Source organism: Peromyscus leucopus, chromosome X, assembly GCF_004664715.2.
Source record: "Peromyscus leucopus breed LL Stock chromosome X, UCI_PerLeu_2.1, whole genome shotgun sequence".
NCBI classification, from domain to species: Eukaryota; Metazoa; Chordata; class Mammalia; order Rodentia; family Cricetidae; genus Peromyscus; species Peromyscus leucopus.
The window spans coordinates 91,816,306-91,834,511 of NC_051083.1; the positions used below are offsets into that span (position 1 = coordinate 91,816,306).

At 37.2% G+C, this 18,206-nt stretch overlaps 2 protein-coding genes across 2 annotated transcripts in view; one reads left to right on the forward strand and one right to left on the reverse strand.

The window, feature by feature from the left end:
- Positions 1–18,206, forward strand: part of Il1rapl2 (interleukin 1 receptor accessory protein like 2) — a 1,202,523-nt gene that overhangs the window by 913,995 nt on the left and 270,322 nt on the right. The gene's annotated exons all lie outside the window — the stretch shown is intronic.
- On the reverse strand, positions 13,707–15,411 carry LOC114710482 (T-complex protein 1 subunit zeta-like). The gene is given in 3 exon segments (XM_037199227.1): positions 13,707–14,020; positions 14,023–14,310; positions 14,313–15,411. Coding segments are annotated over 3 exon segments (1,362 nt in total). The 5' UTR covers positions 15,073–15,411.

Consider the following 18,206-nt stretch of genomic DNA (forward strand, 5'->3'; position numbering starts at 1 on the left):
ATTATAAATTGAGTTTTGAGATTCTTGCTATATAGGAGTGATGGCACCTGGATTACATTTAGTCCTAACATATGATGCAACTTGTGTAGTACCCCATACATGGCAATGAAGATACCAAGTATCCTCCGAGAGGCAAACATACAGTTCAGCTAATAGACAATCAAGAAGTATTTAATAATTAATATATTGTTATTATGTTCTAGTTAATAGAGCTGCAACATTCATATTATGATCCCTAGGTTGTTAGTGCTGGTACAGTGATGTGGGATGATTTAATTCCTGATCTGTGTAGAGCTGTGAAATAACTTCTTACACTCCCTTCCCTGACTGAAGACCATGTTTTATGTCACCAAACATGACCTTTGTAAAAGGACTGTCATTTGCATAAATTTAAATAGTAATCCATACACTATATGATTTAAGGAACAATTTATTAGATTGAAATCATGCAACAAAGAATTATTGAGCTGTAATTATGAATGGAACGCTTTTCTGAACTCTGGGGATGTAAGTAAGGCATTTTTTTTCTTGTGGCTGTTACTATCTCAGCAAGAGGAAAGAGTAAGTAAATTAACTTATTATTTTACATTGCTGTAATATTATAAATTGTTATAAAGTGTTGTAAGTGGAAAGAAGAAAGAACACCTATCTGTGGATGGATCAAGAGTGAGCTGTTTTATTCTTGTTGCTATTACTGTCTCAGCAGAGGAGAGAGTAAGTAAATTTATTTATTATTTTATATCGAGGTAATATTACAAATTACTATTAAGTGTTTTAAGTGGAAAGAAGAAAGAATATCTATTTGTGGATGGGTCAAGATGCCTGGTTTCAGAAAGTCCAAAAGCATAAACTTTAAGGATAAGTAAGAAATGTCACATGAAAAAGGAGGGGAATTTGTTCATGAATGGGAATAGTATATAGTAAGTTCTTACAGAAGCAGAAAAGTACAGCTATTTTTCATGTCTTAAGTCTAGTATAGCTAGAACATTAGATTAGATAAGGGTGGCAGAAGCAAGTTCAGAGAGCTGGATCATGATTAAATCATGCAGAATCTCAATAAAGCACTCCTACCAAAGATGGTTAATGATAGTACTTATGTACACCTGTATTTTTAGCTTCTTGTCTTGAAATAATTTCACACATCACAAAATGGTTGCCAAAGTAGTACAGAGAGGTCCTGAACATATGTCCACAGCTTTGTTTTATGAGGGCCTTAGTTTAAAGGATATTATATAATTTCTGGAAAATGATAAATGAGTCATTTGAGAAAAGAGATGTGGTTGTTGTTCATGGGGTAAGACTAAGAACACTCACTTAAAATTAACTTTCTATGTCTCAGATATAGGGTTACAAGCTAGCAATGAATAATAGAAACATAATTTCTGTCTTTATAATCTTGAAATGTAGCATATTTAGTGACAGATTGGACATAGTTAGGTGAAAGTGATAACATATTATTAAAAAATTGTTCTAAAGACTTATTATTGTATAAAATCACCTCTGCCAGATTTAGAGGGTTGAAAATAATAATTCCATTATTGACCTGATTCTGTGAGCATTTGTGTGGTTCTTTTTCTGTGACTAAATTTGACTATGGTCACACCATAGCGTCATTGAAAATTCAGGAGCTTTGATGCCCACCTTACATAGACACAGTTTAAGTGGCTTATCTATCTACATCCAACACATTTTTTTTTATTATCCACTCTAAGTGAAGATGTATTTAACCGGAAGGTTTTCTGCTAAGACAGGCGATGCTATTTTTCTTGAAGGCTAGTCTTTGAATTGGTGCAGCATTTGCCTCACTCTATTGGTTAAAGTAAGTCACATGCCCAGCACAGACTTAAGGGGAGGCAAAATTGTCCCTACCTTTCAAAAGAAGGAATTACATGCATCAGTGGTTGGTAACAAATTTTGCAAAAAATCCATTATGGAAAAGTGTGAAAGGAGATTAGAAATATAAATTACACGATCAAATGAGAAATCTGAATTTTTGAAGATAGGGCACTCTCAAGAGAACTTACGGTCCAACCATGTTGTTTTTCATGTGAAGAAACTCAAGCCTCAAAAGAAAAAGTACACCCATCACATAAAGTCCCACATCCACATGACACATAATATCTCAAGTAGTTACTCCAAGCCAATGCTTTTCCTGTTACATTCCTTACCCTCTCTTTTCCTAAGCAGCAGGGGAAACAATGTATTTGGGGATATTTTTTTAATTTCTTTCCATATTTTCAGAGTAACATTTGAATGACATATAGTTTTTATTCTAAAGAACCTAACAGGATTTATTTTGCCTCTAGAAGAAACAAAAATAGATGCTGCACCATCTTGGGAAACCAAGAAAGACATTGGGCTGTGACTATGTTTTATTTTGAGTCGATGCTTCCCAAATGGATTCATGTTGTGCCATTTTATGTTTGCTTATTCTGTCTGTCAAGAGAATGACTTATTTGAAGGTGAATGTCTCATATATTCTGTAAATTACAAATAGCAACATTCTGCTCTACTATTTTGACCTTTTCAACAATGTATAATTTTCAGGGTATGCCACTGCACATTGCCTCTTGTTTACAGCCTCAGTGAACTGTGGAAAAGAGGTGGGATGGCCATCAAATCAAAATATACAATACTGAGAAGGTCAAAATAATGCATCATGAAACCAATTTTCAAAGTGAGGTTTAAAATCAAGATAAATCTGTCTTATTGCTGCCTCCTCCCTCCCATCATACCCATGGAGGGTGGGCATGAGGGCACATGTCCATAAGCCCAGTCCTCAGAAAGCAGAATCAAAAGAACTTCAAAATAATAATGAGTCTGTTCTATACAGCAAGTTCCAAGACAGCCAGAAATACACAATGTGATCCTGTTTCAAAGAGAGAAAGAGTAGAGGATGAGATTATGTTACATGTTAACGATGGTCTGGAAGACATAAATGAAGAATATGATGAGTAAAACTGCACTGGTATTAAAATGCAATTTGAAAAGAATTTTACTATGTTTGAGTATATCCAAGATCCACCTCAAAATGAGTTGATATCCAGTACCAAATGGTCAACTCTGAAAACATATACTTATGTACAAATAACATCATATGGACAAAGGTTATATTTGTATATTTAGGAATACACATACATACATAAACAGTCAAAGAGAAGTACATCATGGATTTGAAAGAGAAATTGATGAGATATATAGGAGGGTTGGGATGAAGAAAAAGAAAGGGAGAAATAGTGTAATATATTATAATCTTAAAAAGTAAACATATTTTTAAATGGGTTGATATTAGTACCTTTTTAACCCAAGTACAGAAACATCATGAATTTATTTATTTATTTATTTATTTATTTATTTATTTATTTATTTATTTATTTATTTATTTATTTATATTCTTCTCTTATATATTACATCCAGACCACAATTTCTCCTCCCTCCACTGCTCCCAGTCCCTCTCCAGTCCCTCCCCTCTCCCCCAGATCCACTCTTCCTCTGTTTCCCCTTTTTATAAAAGGAGCAGGTCTCCCAGGGATATCAACTGAGCATGGCATAACAAGTTACAATAAGACTAGACACATCATTAATTTCTATTTCAGGTTCCAAAGGTTTTATTTAAGTTTTGATTTTAACTGTTTCAATATTACTATTGAAATCCCATTTAGCACTTACAGGTTGGGATTAGAAATCAAAATATTAGCAATGTTGGGATTCTAAATTTGAAAATTATGAAGTCAGTGGCATCCTACTGTTAGTAGGGGAACTATGTCAATAAATAAATGTCAAACTGAAGTCAAACATGACCAATTGAGAAGAACCAGCTTTTGTGAGGAAGATCCCTACTGAACATGGAATCCTGCTAGAACAAAAACACTGTGCTCTGAAAGGTATCTTGGCCTTTGAAAACCTATTTCTAGCAGGAATAGTAGTGCTTGCCGATAATCCTAACACCTGAGAAGCTGATGCAGAAGGATCATAAAGTGAAGATAGACCACTCAGAAACAGACAAAACCCTTCTTGGCAAGAACAAGCCTCAAACAAGATATGCTGCTGCCTTAAAGAAAAACTGAAGCTTTACAAAATGAATTTTTATTCTTTCTTTCTTTCTTTCTTTCTTTCTTTCTTTCTTTCTTTCTTTCTTTCTTTCTTTCTCTCTCTCTCTCTCTCTCTCTCTCTCTCTCTCTCTCTCTCTCTCTCTCTCCCTCTCTCTCTCTTTCTTTCCTCTGTGTGTGTGTGTCTGTCTGTCTGTCTCTGTGTGTGTATGTATATGTGTGTGTATGTGTACATGTAAATCTGTGTATGTGTATTAAGCATGCATGTGCACTCATAACTCTATAATAGATATCCACAGATTTATTATTAGGTACATATTCCTATTCATGTTCACCTTATTTCTTGAGACAGGGTTTCTCACTGAAACTAGCTAGAGCTCTTTGTATTGCCTATGCTAGCTGGCCAGCAAGCTTTCCTACATCAGTCTAAATCTGACCCCACCCAGCATTGGTGATAAAAGAAACTGCTCCCACATGTGGCTTTTGCATGAGTACTAGGAACCAAATTCAAATCCATGTGTTTGCTCATAAAACACTTACCCACTGAGCCAGGCTAAACTTTGATTAGTTTGAAGTGCTGAAGATGGAACCCAGAGCATTACATATGCTAAACAAGAGCTTTACCACTAAACTCACTCCCAATCCTGGAGAGTGAATTTTCCTTACTTTTCCCCAAGGATGAATGAGACACAGAAGTACCCTGATATAATAGAGAATTGTTTCTAACCAAACCTTGTAAAACAACCAAGATAGTGCTAGGCTTACAGTTCCATTCCATTAACTATTTGATTCTACTTGCAAATATCATCCCTCGACATTGGAATATTCTACAGACATTGTGGTACATTTTATTAAGATTAGCATAGGTAATTTTTTTTTGCAGTACTGTGGATTGAATTCAAGGCCTCCTACGTGATATGTAAGCATTTGAACACTGAACTATGTCACCAGCCTGGTAATCAGTTTCTGAAACACTAAGGGAATCTAATGGTGTCCATAAGCCACAGATGTAGAGCTAGATTTTTCATGTCACTTAACTTTAATCATCAAACCTTTCTCCTTTATCAGAATTAATGTGTTTGGATTTCACACTGCTTCCACACTTCTTGCAAAATTGTAAGGTTTACCTCATTTAGCTAATGTTTGCCAGATCTAAAAACAAATGCTCACTAATTACTTGTTCTCAGACTTCAGATTTAAGCAGAACAGTTGTGAGGCCACCCATCTAAGGCCCCTCAGGATCTAGCAGAAAAGAAAAATACAACACATTTCTTTATGGCTGAGTTCTGAGAACAAAGTAATAGGAACTTTCCCATTTGTCTTTTTCTATGTCTGGAAGCCTTCATTGATCAAACACCAGTGCTTACAGATTCATTCTCAAAGCAGCTCAGGCAGGGGGCAGAGTATTGACTAATAGCTACCAACTAAATCCCAGTGTATTGATATCCTGGTAAGTAGCAAATTATTATCTATAAAGCAAAGAATAGTTCTCTAAGTATAAGGAGACAAGGAGTATACTCCATCTTGTGTCACAAAGAGGTGTGGCAATACTAATAAACAGTATACCACTTTAACTCATACCCATAGAGCAGAGATCCATTCACTCAACAGGCATTTATTGTCCATTTGCCATATATATCAGGGACAATTCAAGGCAATGGGAACAAGGTGAAGAAGATGAACAGAAGTGTCAGCCCTCACTGCATTTGCATTTTAGTTTGGGAAAACATCAGTTACTGGTTAAATTAAACAATAAGATTTTCAAGCGGCCTGAAAAGGTTACATAAAAACTAGATTATATAATGGAAACTAACTGGAAAAGCCTAATCAGTATGATATGATTAGAAGACATATTTCTGAAGAGGTCATATTTAATTTGACGATCCAAGTGAAGGGTTCACCAAAACCTTGAGAAGTCATAGCCAAAATAACTAGGTTTTTCTCTGCCCAATCTAATGATTTTCATATTGGGAAAACTAGAATAAACCAGTAACTTGGCATCCTTGGTTGCTTGAAATGAACAGAATATAAACAATTTTCTCCTGTGTTAAGATGTTTTAAATATATAAATCATACTTGGTTTTGTAAGGCTGAATTACAAATGTGTGTGTGTGTGTGTGTGTGTGTGTGTGTGTGTATTTTTGTGTGTGCTAAATCCTTTCCAGTGTCTAGAGATAGTGAGCAAGAAATTAAAACATTTCACAGGAGAAGATGATATATTACATGTGATTTATAGCCATATAATAGACAGGTTGGGTTATTATATAGTTAGGACTGGTATTTTAAAGCAACTGGACTGAGGTACTAAAAATATTAACGCAGCCTTTCCTCTAATCCAATAGGACAGACCAAGAATCAAGTTTTATTTTCTATACTTACAAGTTGTGAGTTTCTGTATTTACCACTGTCCACTACACAAAGAAACTCCTTTAATGAGGTCTGAGAGCTGTACTAATCTATGGGTATAGTGATAGGATTTTAGAAAGTAGTTTGAGACTGTTTCTATTTAGCAGAATAATAATATTAGGCTTACCTCAGGGCCTGTGAACATCCCAGCCATGGGTTCTTGGACAGATTATAGTGTCAAAGATGTGTTTTCTCTTGTGGTGCAGGTTTTAGATGGCATAGTAGAGAATGTGTATGATCAGAATATATTGTATGAAATCTTTAAATACTAAAATATTATATTCAAAAGAATTAGATCAGTGATTTGTAGTAGAATATTATTTTAAGGTGTGTTACTGTTGTTTACATTGCATTTGTTTAACTCTGTGAAGCTGTGTCAATGTGCCTGTCTAAAACACCTGGTGGTCTAATAAAGAACTAGCCAATAGCAAAGCAGGAGAAGGGATAGGTGGGGCTGGCAGGCAGAGAGTATATATACAAGGAGAAAACTAGAAGGAGAAGTCTAAGATCTAGCAGCCAGAGAAGGAGGAGGACTCCAGGAGCCAGCCACCAAGCTACACAGCAAGCCATGGAGTAAGAGTAAGATTTATAAAGTAAGAGAAGGGGAAAAGCCCAGAGGCAAAGGGTAGATGAAATAAATTAAGGAAAACTGCCAAGAAACTAAGCCAAGCTAAGGCATGGCATTCATAAATAATAATAAGCCTACATGTGTGATTTATTTGGGATGCATGGCGGCACCCCCCAAAAAGAATAAAAAACAAACAACAGTGAATACTTAATTTTATATAGTCTAATTTTCAGTTATGGCTATAATATTTTCCTGAAGTAAAGATTTTTATATTTAAAAGAAATCAGATTTTTTATGCTGCTCATTTTTTATTTTATTTATTGTTTTAATTTTTTTCATTTTACATATCAATCCCAGTTCTCTCTCCCTCCTCTTCTCCCACCCCCTCTACCTCCCCCCATCCCACACCTCATCCACTCCTCAGAGAGGGTAAGGCCTCCTTTGGGGAGTCAACAAAGTCTGGCATATCAAGTTGAGGCAGGATCAAGTCCCTCCCCCGTGTGTCAAGGCTGAGCGAGGTATCCCACCCTATGAATCAGGTTTTTAATGTTTTTATTTATTCTTTAAGAATTTCATAAAATATATTTTGATTATATTCTTTTCCCTCCCCTGACTCTTCCCAGATCTTTCCTTGTCTCCCTACACACCCAACTTTATGATTTTTCTCTCTCTTACAGTCTCCCCTCAACACACACACACACACACACACACACACACACACACACACAAAGAAACAGAATCTGGTTTGTCTTGGAAATCTACCCCTGAGTATGAGACCTGCCCTAACATATAGTCAATATACCCTGCTTCACTGCATTAAAGACAACTGATCTTCTCTCTCCCTGAAGCTATCAATTGTGAATTGATTTTTGGATAAGTATGAGACTTTTCGCCCACTTCCTATCCTCCATGCTGGGATTTTGCCTGACTTGAGTTTATGCAGGTTTTGTTCATGCTGTCAGTCTCTGCGATTTCTTATATGCAGCTGCCCTGTTGTGTTCAGAAAGAGCTGTTTGCTTGGAGTCATCCACCACCTCTGTCATTACTGTCTTCCCACTCCATCTTCCACATATATACCTGACCCTTGAGGGGCAGAGTGTGGTAAAAATATTCCACTTAGGGATGAGCATTCTGAAGGCTCTCACTTTCCACACAAGGTCTAGTTGTGGGTTTCAGTGTTAATAACCATTTATTTCAAAAAGAAGATTCATTGCTGAGGATTGAGTGATTTCTGATCTATATGTATAGCAATATAGCATTCAGATCCAATAGGTTTTCAGCTAGGGTCCATAATGTACTAGTTTCTGGTTCTTGGCCTCATTAACAGTGTTGGGTATGAGTTCCATCTCATGACGTGGATACTAATGCCAATAAATAAGTGGTTGGCTACACCCATAAAATTCCTTCCACTATTGTATGAGCAGGCATATCATGCAGACAGGTCATTATTGTAGCTGGCAAATTTTGTAGCTGGATGATATTGATGATTATTTTTCTCCTCCAGTAGTATATGTGTCTGTCAGCACTATGAACACCAGCCAGCAGCAGTGAAGCTTCCAGTTGAGTACCAGCTAGATTTCTCTACATACTTTGGCATAACAGTGTGTTGCCTTTAACAACAGGATCTTACTATCAAGTTCTGGAGGGTAACAATAGTATTGGCAATGGCCTGTAATGTTTGGGATGTCTAAGGAACCCTTTTGGGCCAATGATTAAAGAAGACATAATCTATTCCCCAAACTCGACATTTTCCTTAGTTGCATATGACATGTAGTTGGGGAAACACCACCCGCCATTATAGTAACTCCCTTTGAGGGTCTTTTGTATGTGTATGTATTTTAGGAAGCATCTACAGGAGTAGGTTTCCATATGGCTTTTCTAAAGGCCTTCAGTGTCAATTATCCCTCCCCATATTCCACCATGCCCTCCTATCTCCATCCAATTATTCTTCCGGTTGTGATTTACACTTTATAAAACAATACTCTGGTTTTTCTTCCTTGAACTATCCCCTCCTCTCCCTTCTCCCCAAGCCATTTACTACCTAACTTCTTTGGGTATTCTAAATAAATCACACATATCTAAAAGATAAAAACTAACATCCACAAATAGGAGAGAAAACAAGCAATGCTTGTCTTTCCGAATGTGGGTTACCTCACTCAGCATGTGTCTTAATTAGAATTTCAATGGCTATGATTTTTAAAAAGTGACCAAGAGAAATGTAGGGAAGAAAGGGTTTATTTATGCTTAAAATTCCACAGCACAGTCCATCATTGAGGAAAGTCAGGGCAGGAACCTGGAAGTAGGACTGAAAGAGAAGTGCTTGCTTGTTTTTCTGATATTATTCAGCCTTCTTTCTTACAGCACCACAGACCAACAGCCCAGGGATGGCACTGCTCACAGTGAGCTGGGCCCTCCTATATCAATCATCAACCAAGAAAATGCATCACATGCTTGCCTGCAGGCCAGTCTGGTGGGGTGTTTTCTCAATTGATATTTCCTATTCCAAAATGACTATGTTTTGTGTCAAGTTGATATAAAAATAGCCAGCACAAGATGACTGCTTCTTACTCCATCAGTTTACCTGTGAATATCATTTTTCTTATCAGCTAAATAATAGTCCATTTTGTAAATGTGCCATATTTTCATTTTCCGTTCATCAATTGATGAATTTCTAAGCTTTTTCCAAGTTCTGGATTTTATTGAGTAGTAATGAATATGGATGATCAAATATCTCTATAGTAATATGTAGAGTCCTTTGTGTATTCCTGCTAAAAGTGGTATAGCTGGATCTTGTGATAGAGCTATTTTCAACTTTTTGAGAAACCACCATAGTGATTTTCATAGTGGCTACACCAGTTTACAATGAATAGGTTTTCCCCTTTCTCTGCTCCCTCAAATCTGTTGTAATTTGTTTAATTAAACTTGTCCGTTCTGACTGATGTAAGATGAAATCTCAAAGTAGTTTTAATTTGTATTTCCCTGATGGCTATGGATGTTGAATATTTTTAAGTGTTCCTCAGCCATTTGTGTTTCATCTTTTGAGAATTTTCTATTTAGTTCTGTCCCTTTCTAAAATTGGGTTATTAGTTTTCTTGATGTTCAGGGTTTTTTTTTTTTTTTTTTTTTTTTTTTTTTTTTTTTTTTTTTAGTTCTTTGTATATTCTAGATACAACCTTCTGTCAGCTATATAATTGGTACAGATGATTTCCCATTCTTTAGACTGCCTTTTGCTCAAATGGTGGTGTCCTTTGCTGTACAGAAACCTTTTAGTTTCATGAGATCCCATTTATTAATTGTTGGTTTTAGTGCCTGTACTATTGGGATCCTGTTCAGAAAGTACTTCCCTTGCCAATGAGTTCACTTGATGGTGGGTTGGGTTTATTAGAAGCAGCAAAAATATGGATCTGATTTTATAATCCAATCTGCCAGTCTGCGTGTTTTGTTAGGGAACTGAGACAGTTAATATTGAGTTATTATTGAACAGTGTGTATTAATTCATGTTGTCTTGTTGTTGAGGTATTTTTGTTTTAAATCTTTTTTGTTTTACTGTCCTGAGGTTATTTATTGCTTGTGTCTTTTTGGTTGGGTTAACCATTTTTAGACTAAAGTTTCCATTCTTGTATCTTCTGTAGAACTGTGTTGGTAGACACAAATTCCTTGAATTTGTTTTTATCATGAGAAGTTTCTCTTTATCCTTAAATTACTACTGATAGTTTTGTTGGTATAATAGTCTCAGCTGGAATCTGTGGTCTCTTAAGTGTCTAGATCATCTCTCCAGTCACTTGCTTTTGGAGTCTCCATTGAAACTCAAGTGTTATTCTAATGTGCTGTGGGATGGTCTGTATGGCAAATTGCTCTGATTGGTCAATAAATAAAACACTGATTGGCCAGTGGCCAGGCAGGAAGTAGGTGGGACAAGGAGAGAGGAGAATTCTGGGATGCAGAAGGCTGAGGCAGAGAGACACTGCAGCCACCGCCAGGACAAGCAGCATGTAAAGACTCTGGTAAGCCACCAGCCACGTGGCAAGGTATAGATTTATAAAAAATAGGTTAATTTAAGATAAAAGAACAGTTAGCAAGAAGCCTGCCACGGCCATACAGTTTATAAGTGATATAAGCGTCTGAGTGATTATTTTATACGTGGATTGTGGGACTGCGGGGCTTGGGGAACCTGGAGAGAAGCCCTCCAGCAACACTAATGGGTCTGCTTTTACACGTAATTTGGTCTTTTTCCTTTGCAACTTTTAATATCCTTTCTTTGTTCTGTACATTTATTGTTTTGATTATTATGTGTCATGGGGAATTTCTTTTCTGGTCCATTCTGTTCAGTGTTCTGTATACTTCTTATACCTTAATAGACATTTGTTTCTCTAGACTCGGGAAATTTTTATCTATGACTTTGTTATGAATATTTTCTAGAGCTGGGAGGTGGTGGTATATGCCATTAATCCCAACACTAGAGAGACAGAGGCAGGAGGATCTCAACCCACTCCCAACAAAGCCCCCAAAAATATTTTCTGTCTTTGACCAGAGGGTGTTTTTTTTTTTTTTTTTTTTTTGGTCTATACCTATTATTTGCTGGTTTGTTCTTTTCATAGCATCCAGATTTTATACCTATAATTTTAATTTTTGGGTAGATTTAACAGTTTCTTTGACTGGGTGATCTAACTTTTCTACCTTATCTTTGGTACCTGATAGTAGTCTCTCTTCCTCTTCATCTAATCTGTTGTGAGGCTTTCCTCTGAGGTTTATGTTTAACTTCCTGGGTTATTCATTTAGAGTATTATTTCAGTTTGTTTTTTCTTTATTGATTTGATTTATTTCTTAAGTTCTATTTTCATATCTTGAAGTGTTTTCATTATTTCATTCAATTGTTTATGTTTTTACAGTATTAATTGAGGCATTTATTCATATTCTCTTTAACGTCCTTGAACACATCCACATTTCTATTTTGAAGTCGTTGTCTGGTGCTACAGCTAAGTTGCTTTTCTAATGAAATATTATACTAGGGGTATTGGTTTCTGAAGGAGACATTTTGTCTTGGTTGTTCATCTTCAAAGCTGATAGCAAATTTCTAACAAAATGTGGTGGTATTGTGTTCCCCAAAATATTGTGCACACTAATAAACTTTTCTGGGGTCAGAGAACAGAACAGCCTCTAGATACAGAGGCTAGAAAATGGTGGCACTCACACCTTTAATCCTAGTATTCCAGAGGCAGAAATCCCTCTGGATCTCTGTGAGTTCAAGGCCGCATTGGAAATAGGCAGGCATGGTGACTCACACCTTTAATCCCAGAAAGTGAGCCTTTAATCCCAGGGAGTGATGACAGAAAGCAGAAAGGTATATAAAGTGTGAAGACCAGAAACTAGAAGCTTTTGCCTGGTTAAGCTTTCAGGCTGTGAGTAACAGTTCAGCTGAGATTCATTCTGGATGAGAACTCAGAGGATTCCAGTCTGAGGAAAGAGGAGAGGTGAGGTAGCTGTGGCTTTTTCTGCTTCTCTGACCTTCCAGAATTCACCCAAATACCCAGTTCCAGGTTTGTTTTTATTAATAAGAACTTTCAAGATTCATGCTACAACAAAAGCCTCCCTGATAGTCTAGTTTGTGCTAACATATGTATGCAAAAAGAACCATACTAACCTAAACCATTAGAGCATATGTATATGCTTTGAGGTATTTTTTTAGATACAATTTCTTCTTAATTACCTACCCATCCACATATGTCCTCTTCACAATAAACAGACATTTCATCGGTCAATATCATAATGATGGGTTAGGTGGTTGTAACTGTAGTGAAGCTGCTTGGCTTTTACAACTAAATCTATGAATTTGGCTTCACTAGTAGCCAGACAAATTAACAAGAAAAAATATTACTATTTTAGCTTTAAGACCAAATAGTCATCCCTGAAAACATACATACAAATAAGTAACATACAGAGTGAGTAGGTTGAATTGTATGTGTGTGTGTGCATTTGCATGCATGCATCAACACGTATATCACAGCAATTAATGAATATTTTATAGATGGATAGATAGATAGATAGATAGATAGATAGATAGATAGATAGATAGATAGATAGATAGATAGCTGGCTGGACTCCTCTAATACTGAAGCACTGCACTTTGCTTAAATCATTCTTTGAATAGTTTCTAAATCATTCACACAATTCATTTAGGATCTGACAATTCCATTTACCTTAAGGGTTTGAATCACTTCCTGTACAGAATGAGATTGTCACTTGTAAGTCTTCCCCTTGCCAGAAGCATGAATCTAGCACTTTTCTATTCTTTGTCCCTCATTTAATTTCATTGAAGTATTAGGTTGTGTAACAAGCTTTTGTCATTATTTATGGCATGGTTTGGGTGTTCTTTTGAGGACTGACAATTTAGGAAGAGGAGGAAGAAATATGCCTGGCATTTCTGGTGATAATAACAGATGATTATGGAATTAAGGCAGGAGCAACAGAACAGCTGGCAGGCATGTGTATGAACTTTTAATTTTCTAGGTATATCTAGATTAAAACAGCAAGTTTTAAAAATGTAAGCTGACTTCATCTAATTCAATTTAGCTTCTCTATCAAATGATATAAATTGTCAAGGAACAGAAAAGGCTGAGCTTTCTATCTGAAAATCTCTGGATTGTCAACAAAATGATGAGTCAAAAACAGCCTTGTTTTAATAACTAGCAATCTACTTTCAGTGAACGTTTCTGCAAGGTAGTGTGCATAATCAATTTTCTACAATCAGACATTAGTCCACTAAGCAAAGTACCTCTCACTGAAGAATAAGCCAAAAAGCTGCCTGTTTCATTTTGGGATTTATAAACAATAACCACTGGAACCTCAGTCCTGAATCTCTCAAGTACAGAACTGGCACAAGCCAGTGTAACATGGAACAAAACAGATAGAATTTCAAGAATCTTCTTGCTACATTTCTCAATGAAGGTGAATTTCTCTTCAACAAACGTATACTCATAGACAAGACCTGCATGGCCCAGTCAGGATTCAGATCGTCAAAGGAATTCAGAGCTACCCCATCATCACAAGCAAGTGTCAGCCTCTCCATGTTTCTCCTCTTGGCCCTGCGCAGAGCCACAATGCCTTCTTTTGCAAGGACATCTAAGGAAAAGGGGTCAATCCCCTTTTGGTTAATGATGACAAATCCTTTATCGAAATCACCACAGACTTTCCTTTTCAGCTCTACTATCTTCTTAACTCTGTCTTCAATGAATTTTCTTTCAGCCTTCACTAGTTTCTCTCTCTCTTCCGCACTCTTGTAGAAAAACCAGAATTCACTTCTGTTTTCTCATATTCTAAGGACACGTTGCACGTGAGGATGTAGGCATTTTCTACTCTTTTCTTCATATCAGGATGCCGTGCTCCATGATCCAAAACAAGCCCTCTGATTAAGCTTGAATCAGTTTCAGATTTATGTTTCATCTCCATGATCTCAACCATGAAGAGGTCAATGGGTTCATCTTTTTTCTTAATGGCCAAAATGGAGTCCACTACAGACTCTGTTAAGACATCTGCAAGTTCAGCATGAACTTTAGTTCGCAGAGATGTTCTGGCCACATCGATCAGGGTTTCTCTGTCCATCTCTCTGCTCACTTTGACTTGTTCCAAAAACTGGAGTGCCTTTTCCCTAGCAGCTTCAAAACCTTCAGTTATTATCCTGGGGTGAAGACCCTCAGAAATGTAGAGGTCGGCCTGCTTCAGCAGCTCCCCGATGATAAGGACATTGGACCTGGTACCATCGCCAGTGATGTCATCCAGGGCTGTAGCTACTTTTGCTATTAGAGAGGCTGTTGGGTGTTGGACTTGCATTTCATGAAGCAGCACATTGCCATCTTTAGTAAGCTTGATGTCTCTAGCACCAGAAACAAGCATCTTCATGGTGTCCTTAGGCCACAAGTTGGTCCTCAGAACATCCTGCAGGCCCTGTGCCACGCTGATGTTCACCGCCAGTGCTGCCTGTGCCCGGGCCACCTCAGCTTTGGGACTTACAATACTGTAAAAAAAAATTTTTTTTGCATTGAGTATATGCATACGCTCATAAAGTGGACGGACCCTTTTTAATCCACTGAACAAGATGTTTTTGAGACAATGACACAAAATTACATATTAAGATAAATGTGTTGTCTACCTTGTTCCTTAAATGTTCTTTGAAAAATTGTAATGGTTTTCTTCTAAACAAGGCATGGTGGTGCGTGCCTGTAAGCCTAGCACTTTGGAGGAAGTTCTGCTCCAACTCAGGCTACAGGAGACCCCCAGCTCAGAAGAATCATTTTCTTTTCCTTATTGGATGTATTTTAAATTAGCCAACTAACCCCGTTAAACGTGTAAGATTCTTGCCACTGTGAAACACATCTGGGTAATTTATGGTTTTCATAGTATCTCTAATAAATACTTAAAGGTAAAAAAAAAAGAATCTTCTTGCTTGCCTTCTTGCTAAATTTTCAACAAGTTACCATAGCCTCTGCTACTACTTAATTCGCTTACCAAGTGGAAGAAATGATGCCTTCCATGGCACAATAAAAATCTTATGTATGGTAAAATATTTTGAAATGGACAAACTAGTCTGAAGACATAGAAAGTATCTATTAATAAATGTTATATATTACCCATAGCATTAGTTGTAGCTAAGCTAAATAGGCAGAAATGACCCAGGTATACAAGAGAGAAGCAGAAGTGGGTAGGTAATAAAAGGAGATACATGAGGAGCCACTATGGCCAAGAGAATGACAGAAGGGAGAAGCAATGGGTTAACAGAGGTTTGGCTTTATACTTCTACTTACCTCAGTTCCTGAATGACCAGTTGCACCAGCAACTCACTATAAACAAAGGTCCTGCTGTCTTTAATTTGTTTAAAAAATTAACCTTTGTTAGCCTCCAGGGCAGATCCTGCTATAGAAAATCAATCTAATCAAGGTCCTGGAGAAGGGGAGGAGAAAGGCTAGACAAAGAATGGAAATGGAGACAGGACATAATAAAGCATTTTAAATTGCCCAGCATTATGAACATGCTAAGAAGAAAATTAATAGTAATGACAATGACAATGTCACTCACAGGCCCCATCACTGAGCTTCCTTTCTTTAAGTAGATCTATGAGTTTATTACCATTTTTTCTTCATGGTCCCTGGGAAGTCCAGAGGAAACATGTTCTCAGATCACATCTTTTCAGCTGAAGACCAAAGCACAGACAGAATCTTTCCTGATAAGGCCATAAACTACAAACCATGTAATCCTTACACATTTGGCAAACAGGGATCATTTTGAGAATCTAATGAAAATAAGAGGAACTCTAGAGAAAATTGAATCCATAGGCTGAAACTTTGCAGATAGTTTCAAGAGGTTCATCATACTGTGGACCCTAGGTTAAAAACCTGTTTATCGTTGCATTAATTTCTTAGCTTATTGTGCATTCATTTACCAGACTCACAACTGAAGGTCAGTAATGAGAATAGAATTTCTTCCTGACATAAATACATAGGCCCTAAGTTCCATTCAGACATTGGCAGCATGGAGCACTCCTAGAATTCAGCAGATAAGTGGTTGGGGAGATTACTGGGGGTGGGAGTAGTCCAGGAATCACTGAGGCTAAACTAATGGGAACTCAAGAACTGTGGACCAATAACTGTGGAGCCTCCACTGGACTGGACTTGGCCCTCTGCATAGGACAGATGGTTGTTTAGGGGATACCCTGGCAGTGCTATCAGGATCTATCCCTGGTGCATGAGTGGACTTTTTGGAGCCCAGTGCCTATGGTGGGACACATAGCACAGCCTTGGTGCAGGGGAGGGGCTTGGACCTGCCTCAACTGAATGTACCAGGTTCTGTTGACTGCCCATAGGAGGCCTTGACTTGGAGGAGGTGGGAATGGGGTTAGGTTGTGGGGCGGAGGGGGGCGGTGTGGAGAGGCTGGAGGAGGAGAAGGGGATCTGTTGTTGGTATGTAAAATGAATAGAAAATTTCTTAATAATAAAAATAATCTGAGCAAGACTTAGAGCATTTGAAGGAGATATAGAAGACTGATATTAAAGTTGTTCCGAGAATGAAAACCCAAAACTTAGGGCTTGCCACTCAGTGGATAGAAGCTTACCGCCAAATTTGAAGACTTGAGTTCAATACCCAAAACCGATGAGGTAGCAAAGGAGAGTGGAACATAAATAAATAAATAAATAAATAAATAAATAAATAAATAAATAAATAAATATTGAGATTCAGAAATCTTTGAATAGGAAGAGTGTAGAAGGTAGAAATATGACCTGATTCATTTAATATCCACATGTGGCTTGCCATCTGGGAAACAGATATGGCTTACTTGATATGACTATATATGGATGTATTACAGAAAACTTTAAGAAATGCACCTTTATCCTTGTGCCTTGCTTTAGTAAAAGAAGATTCTGAGCTCTGCTCAGATGCACCACAAACCTGTTCCTGGGGAATTTGAGTGGTTGTCAGTAGGGTTTAAGAGTTTATAAGGTGAAAATGTTTTTCTGTGAAAAGATCAAAGCCAACACGTCAGGGGAAAAAGAGGGAAATGAACATGAATAAATAATGTGCAAGTGCAAGCATTTTCTTTCTGAGTGATTCAGCAGTGTTCTTTCCTCAGCCTCGCACTATTCTCACTGAGTGCCTACTGTTTACTCAGAGAGCAAATATCTCCACACAAACAGTGACTTGGCAAAATAAAGAACACTGTTTCTTTATATACAGGACGAGTTTTTTTTTTTTTTTTTAATTATCCATCATTCGAAAATACTTAACTGTTTTCAAAAGTAACAGTAAGTTATCCAGGGTTGATTTTGACTGTAACCCCAGGACATAGAAAGATCTCAACCATGATTATAAGATTTCAAGACATCTGGAGCAAAACCCAGGAATCATTCAGGTATTGGATATCCAGGATGTCAAACATCTGGATTCAATGAAAGACTTAAGTGGCTAGTCAATGCACCTGCTTAGAAATTTCTCCCACCCCCTGTCGGTCTGTCTGTCTCTCTCAGCAAAATATAAGTTCTCAAATAATGTTCCAACGCTATGACGGCCCTATGCCATGCTCCCTGCCATGAGGGAATCATGAGCCCCAAATTAAATGCTTTCTTTTGTAAGTTACCTTGACTGTTGTGTGTCTTCACAACAATAGATCAGTAACTAAGACTCTCTCTCTGTCTCTG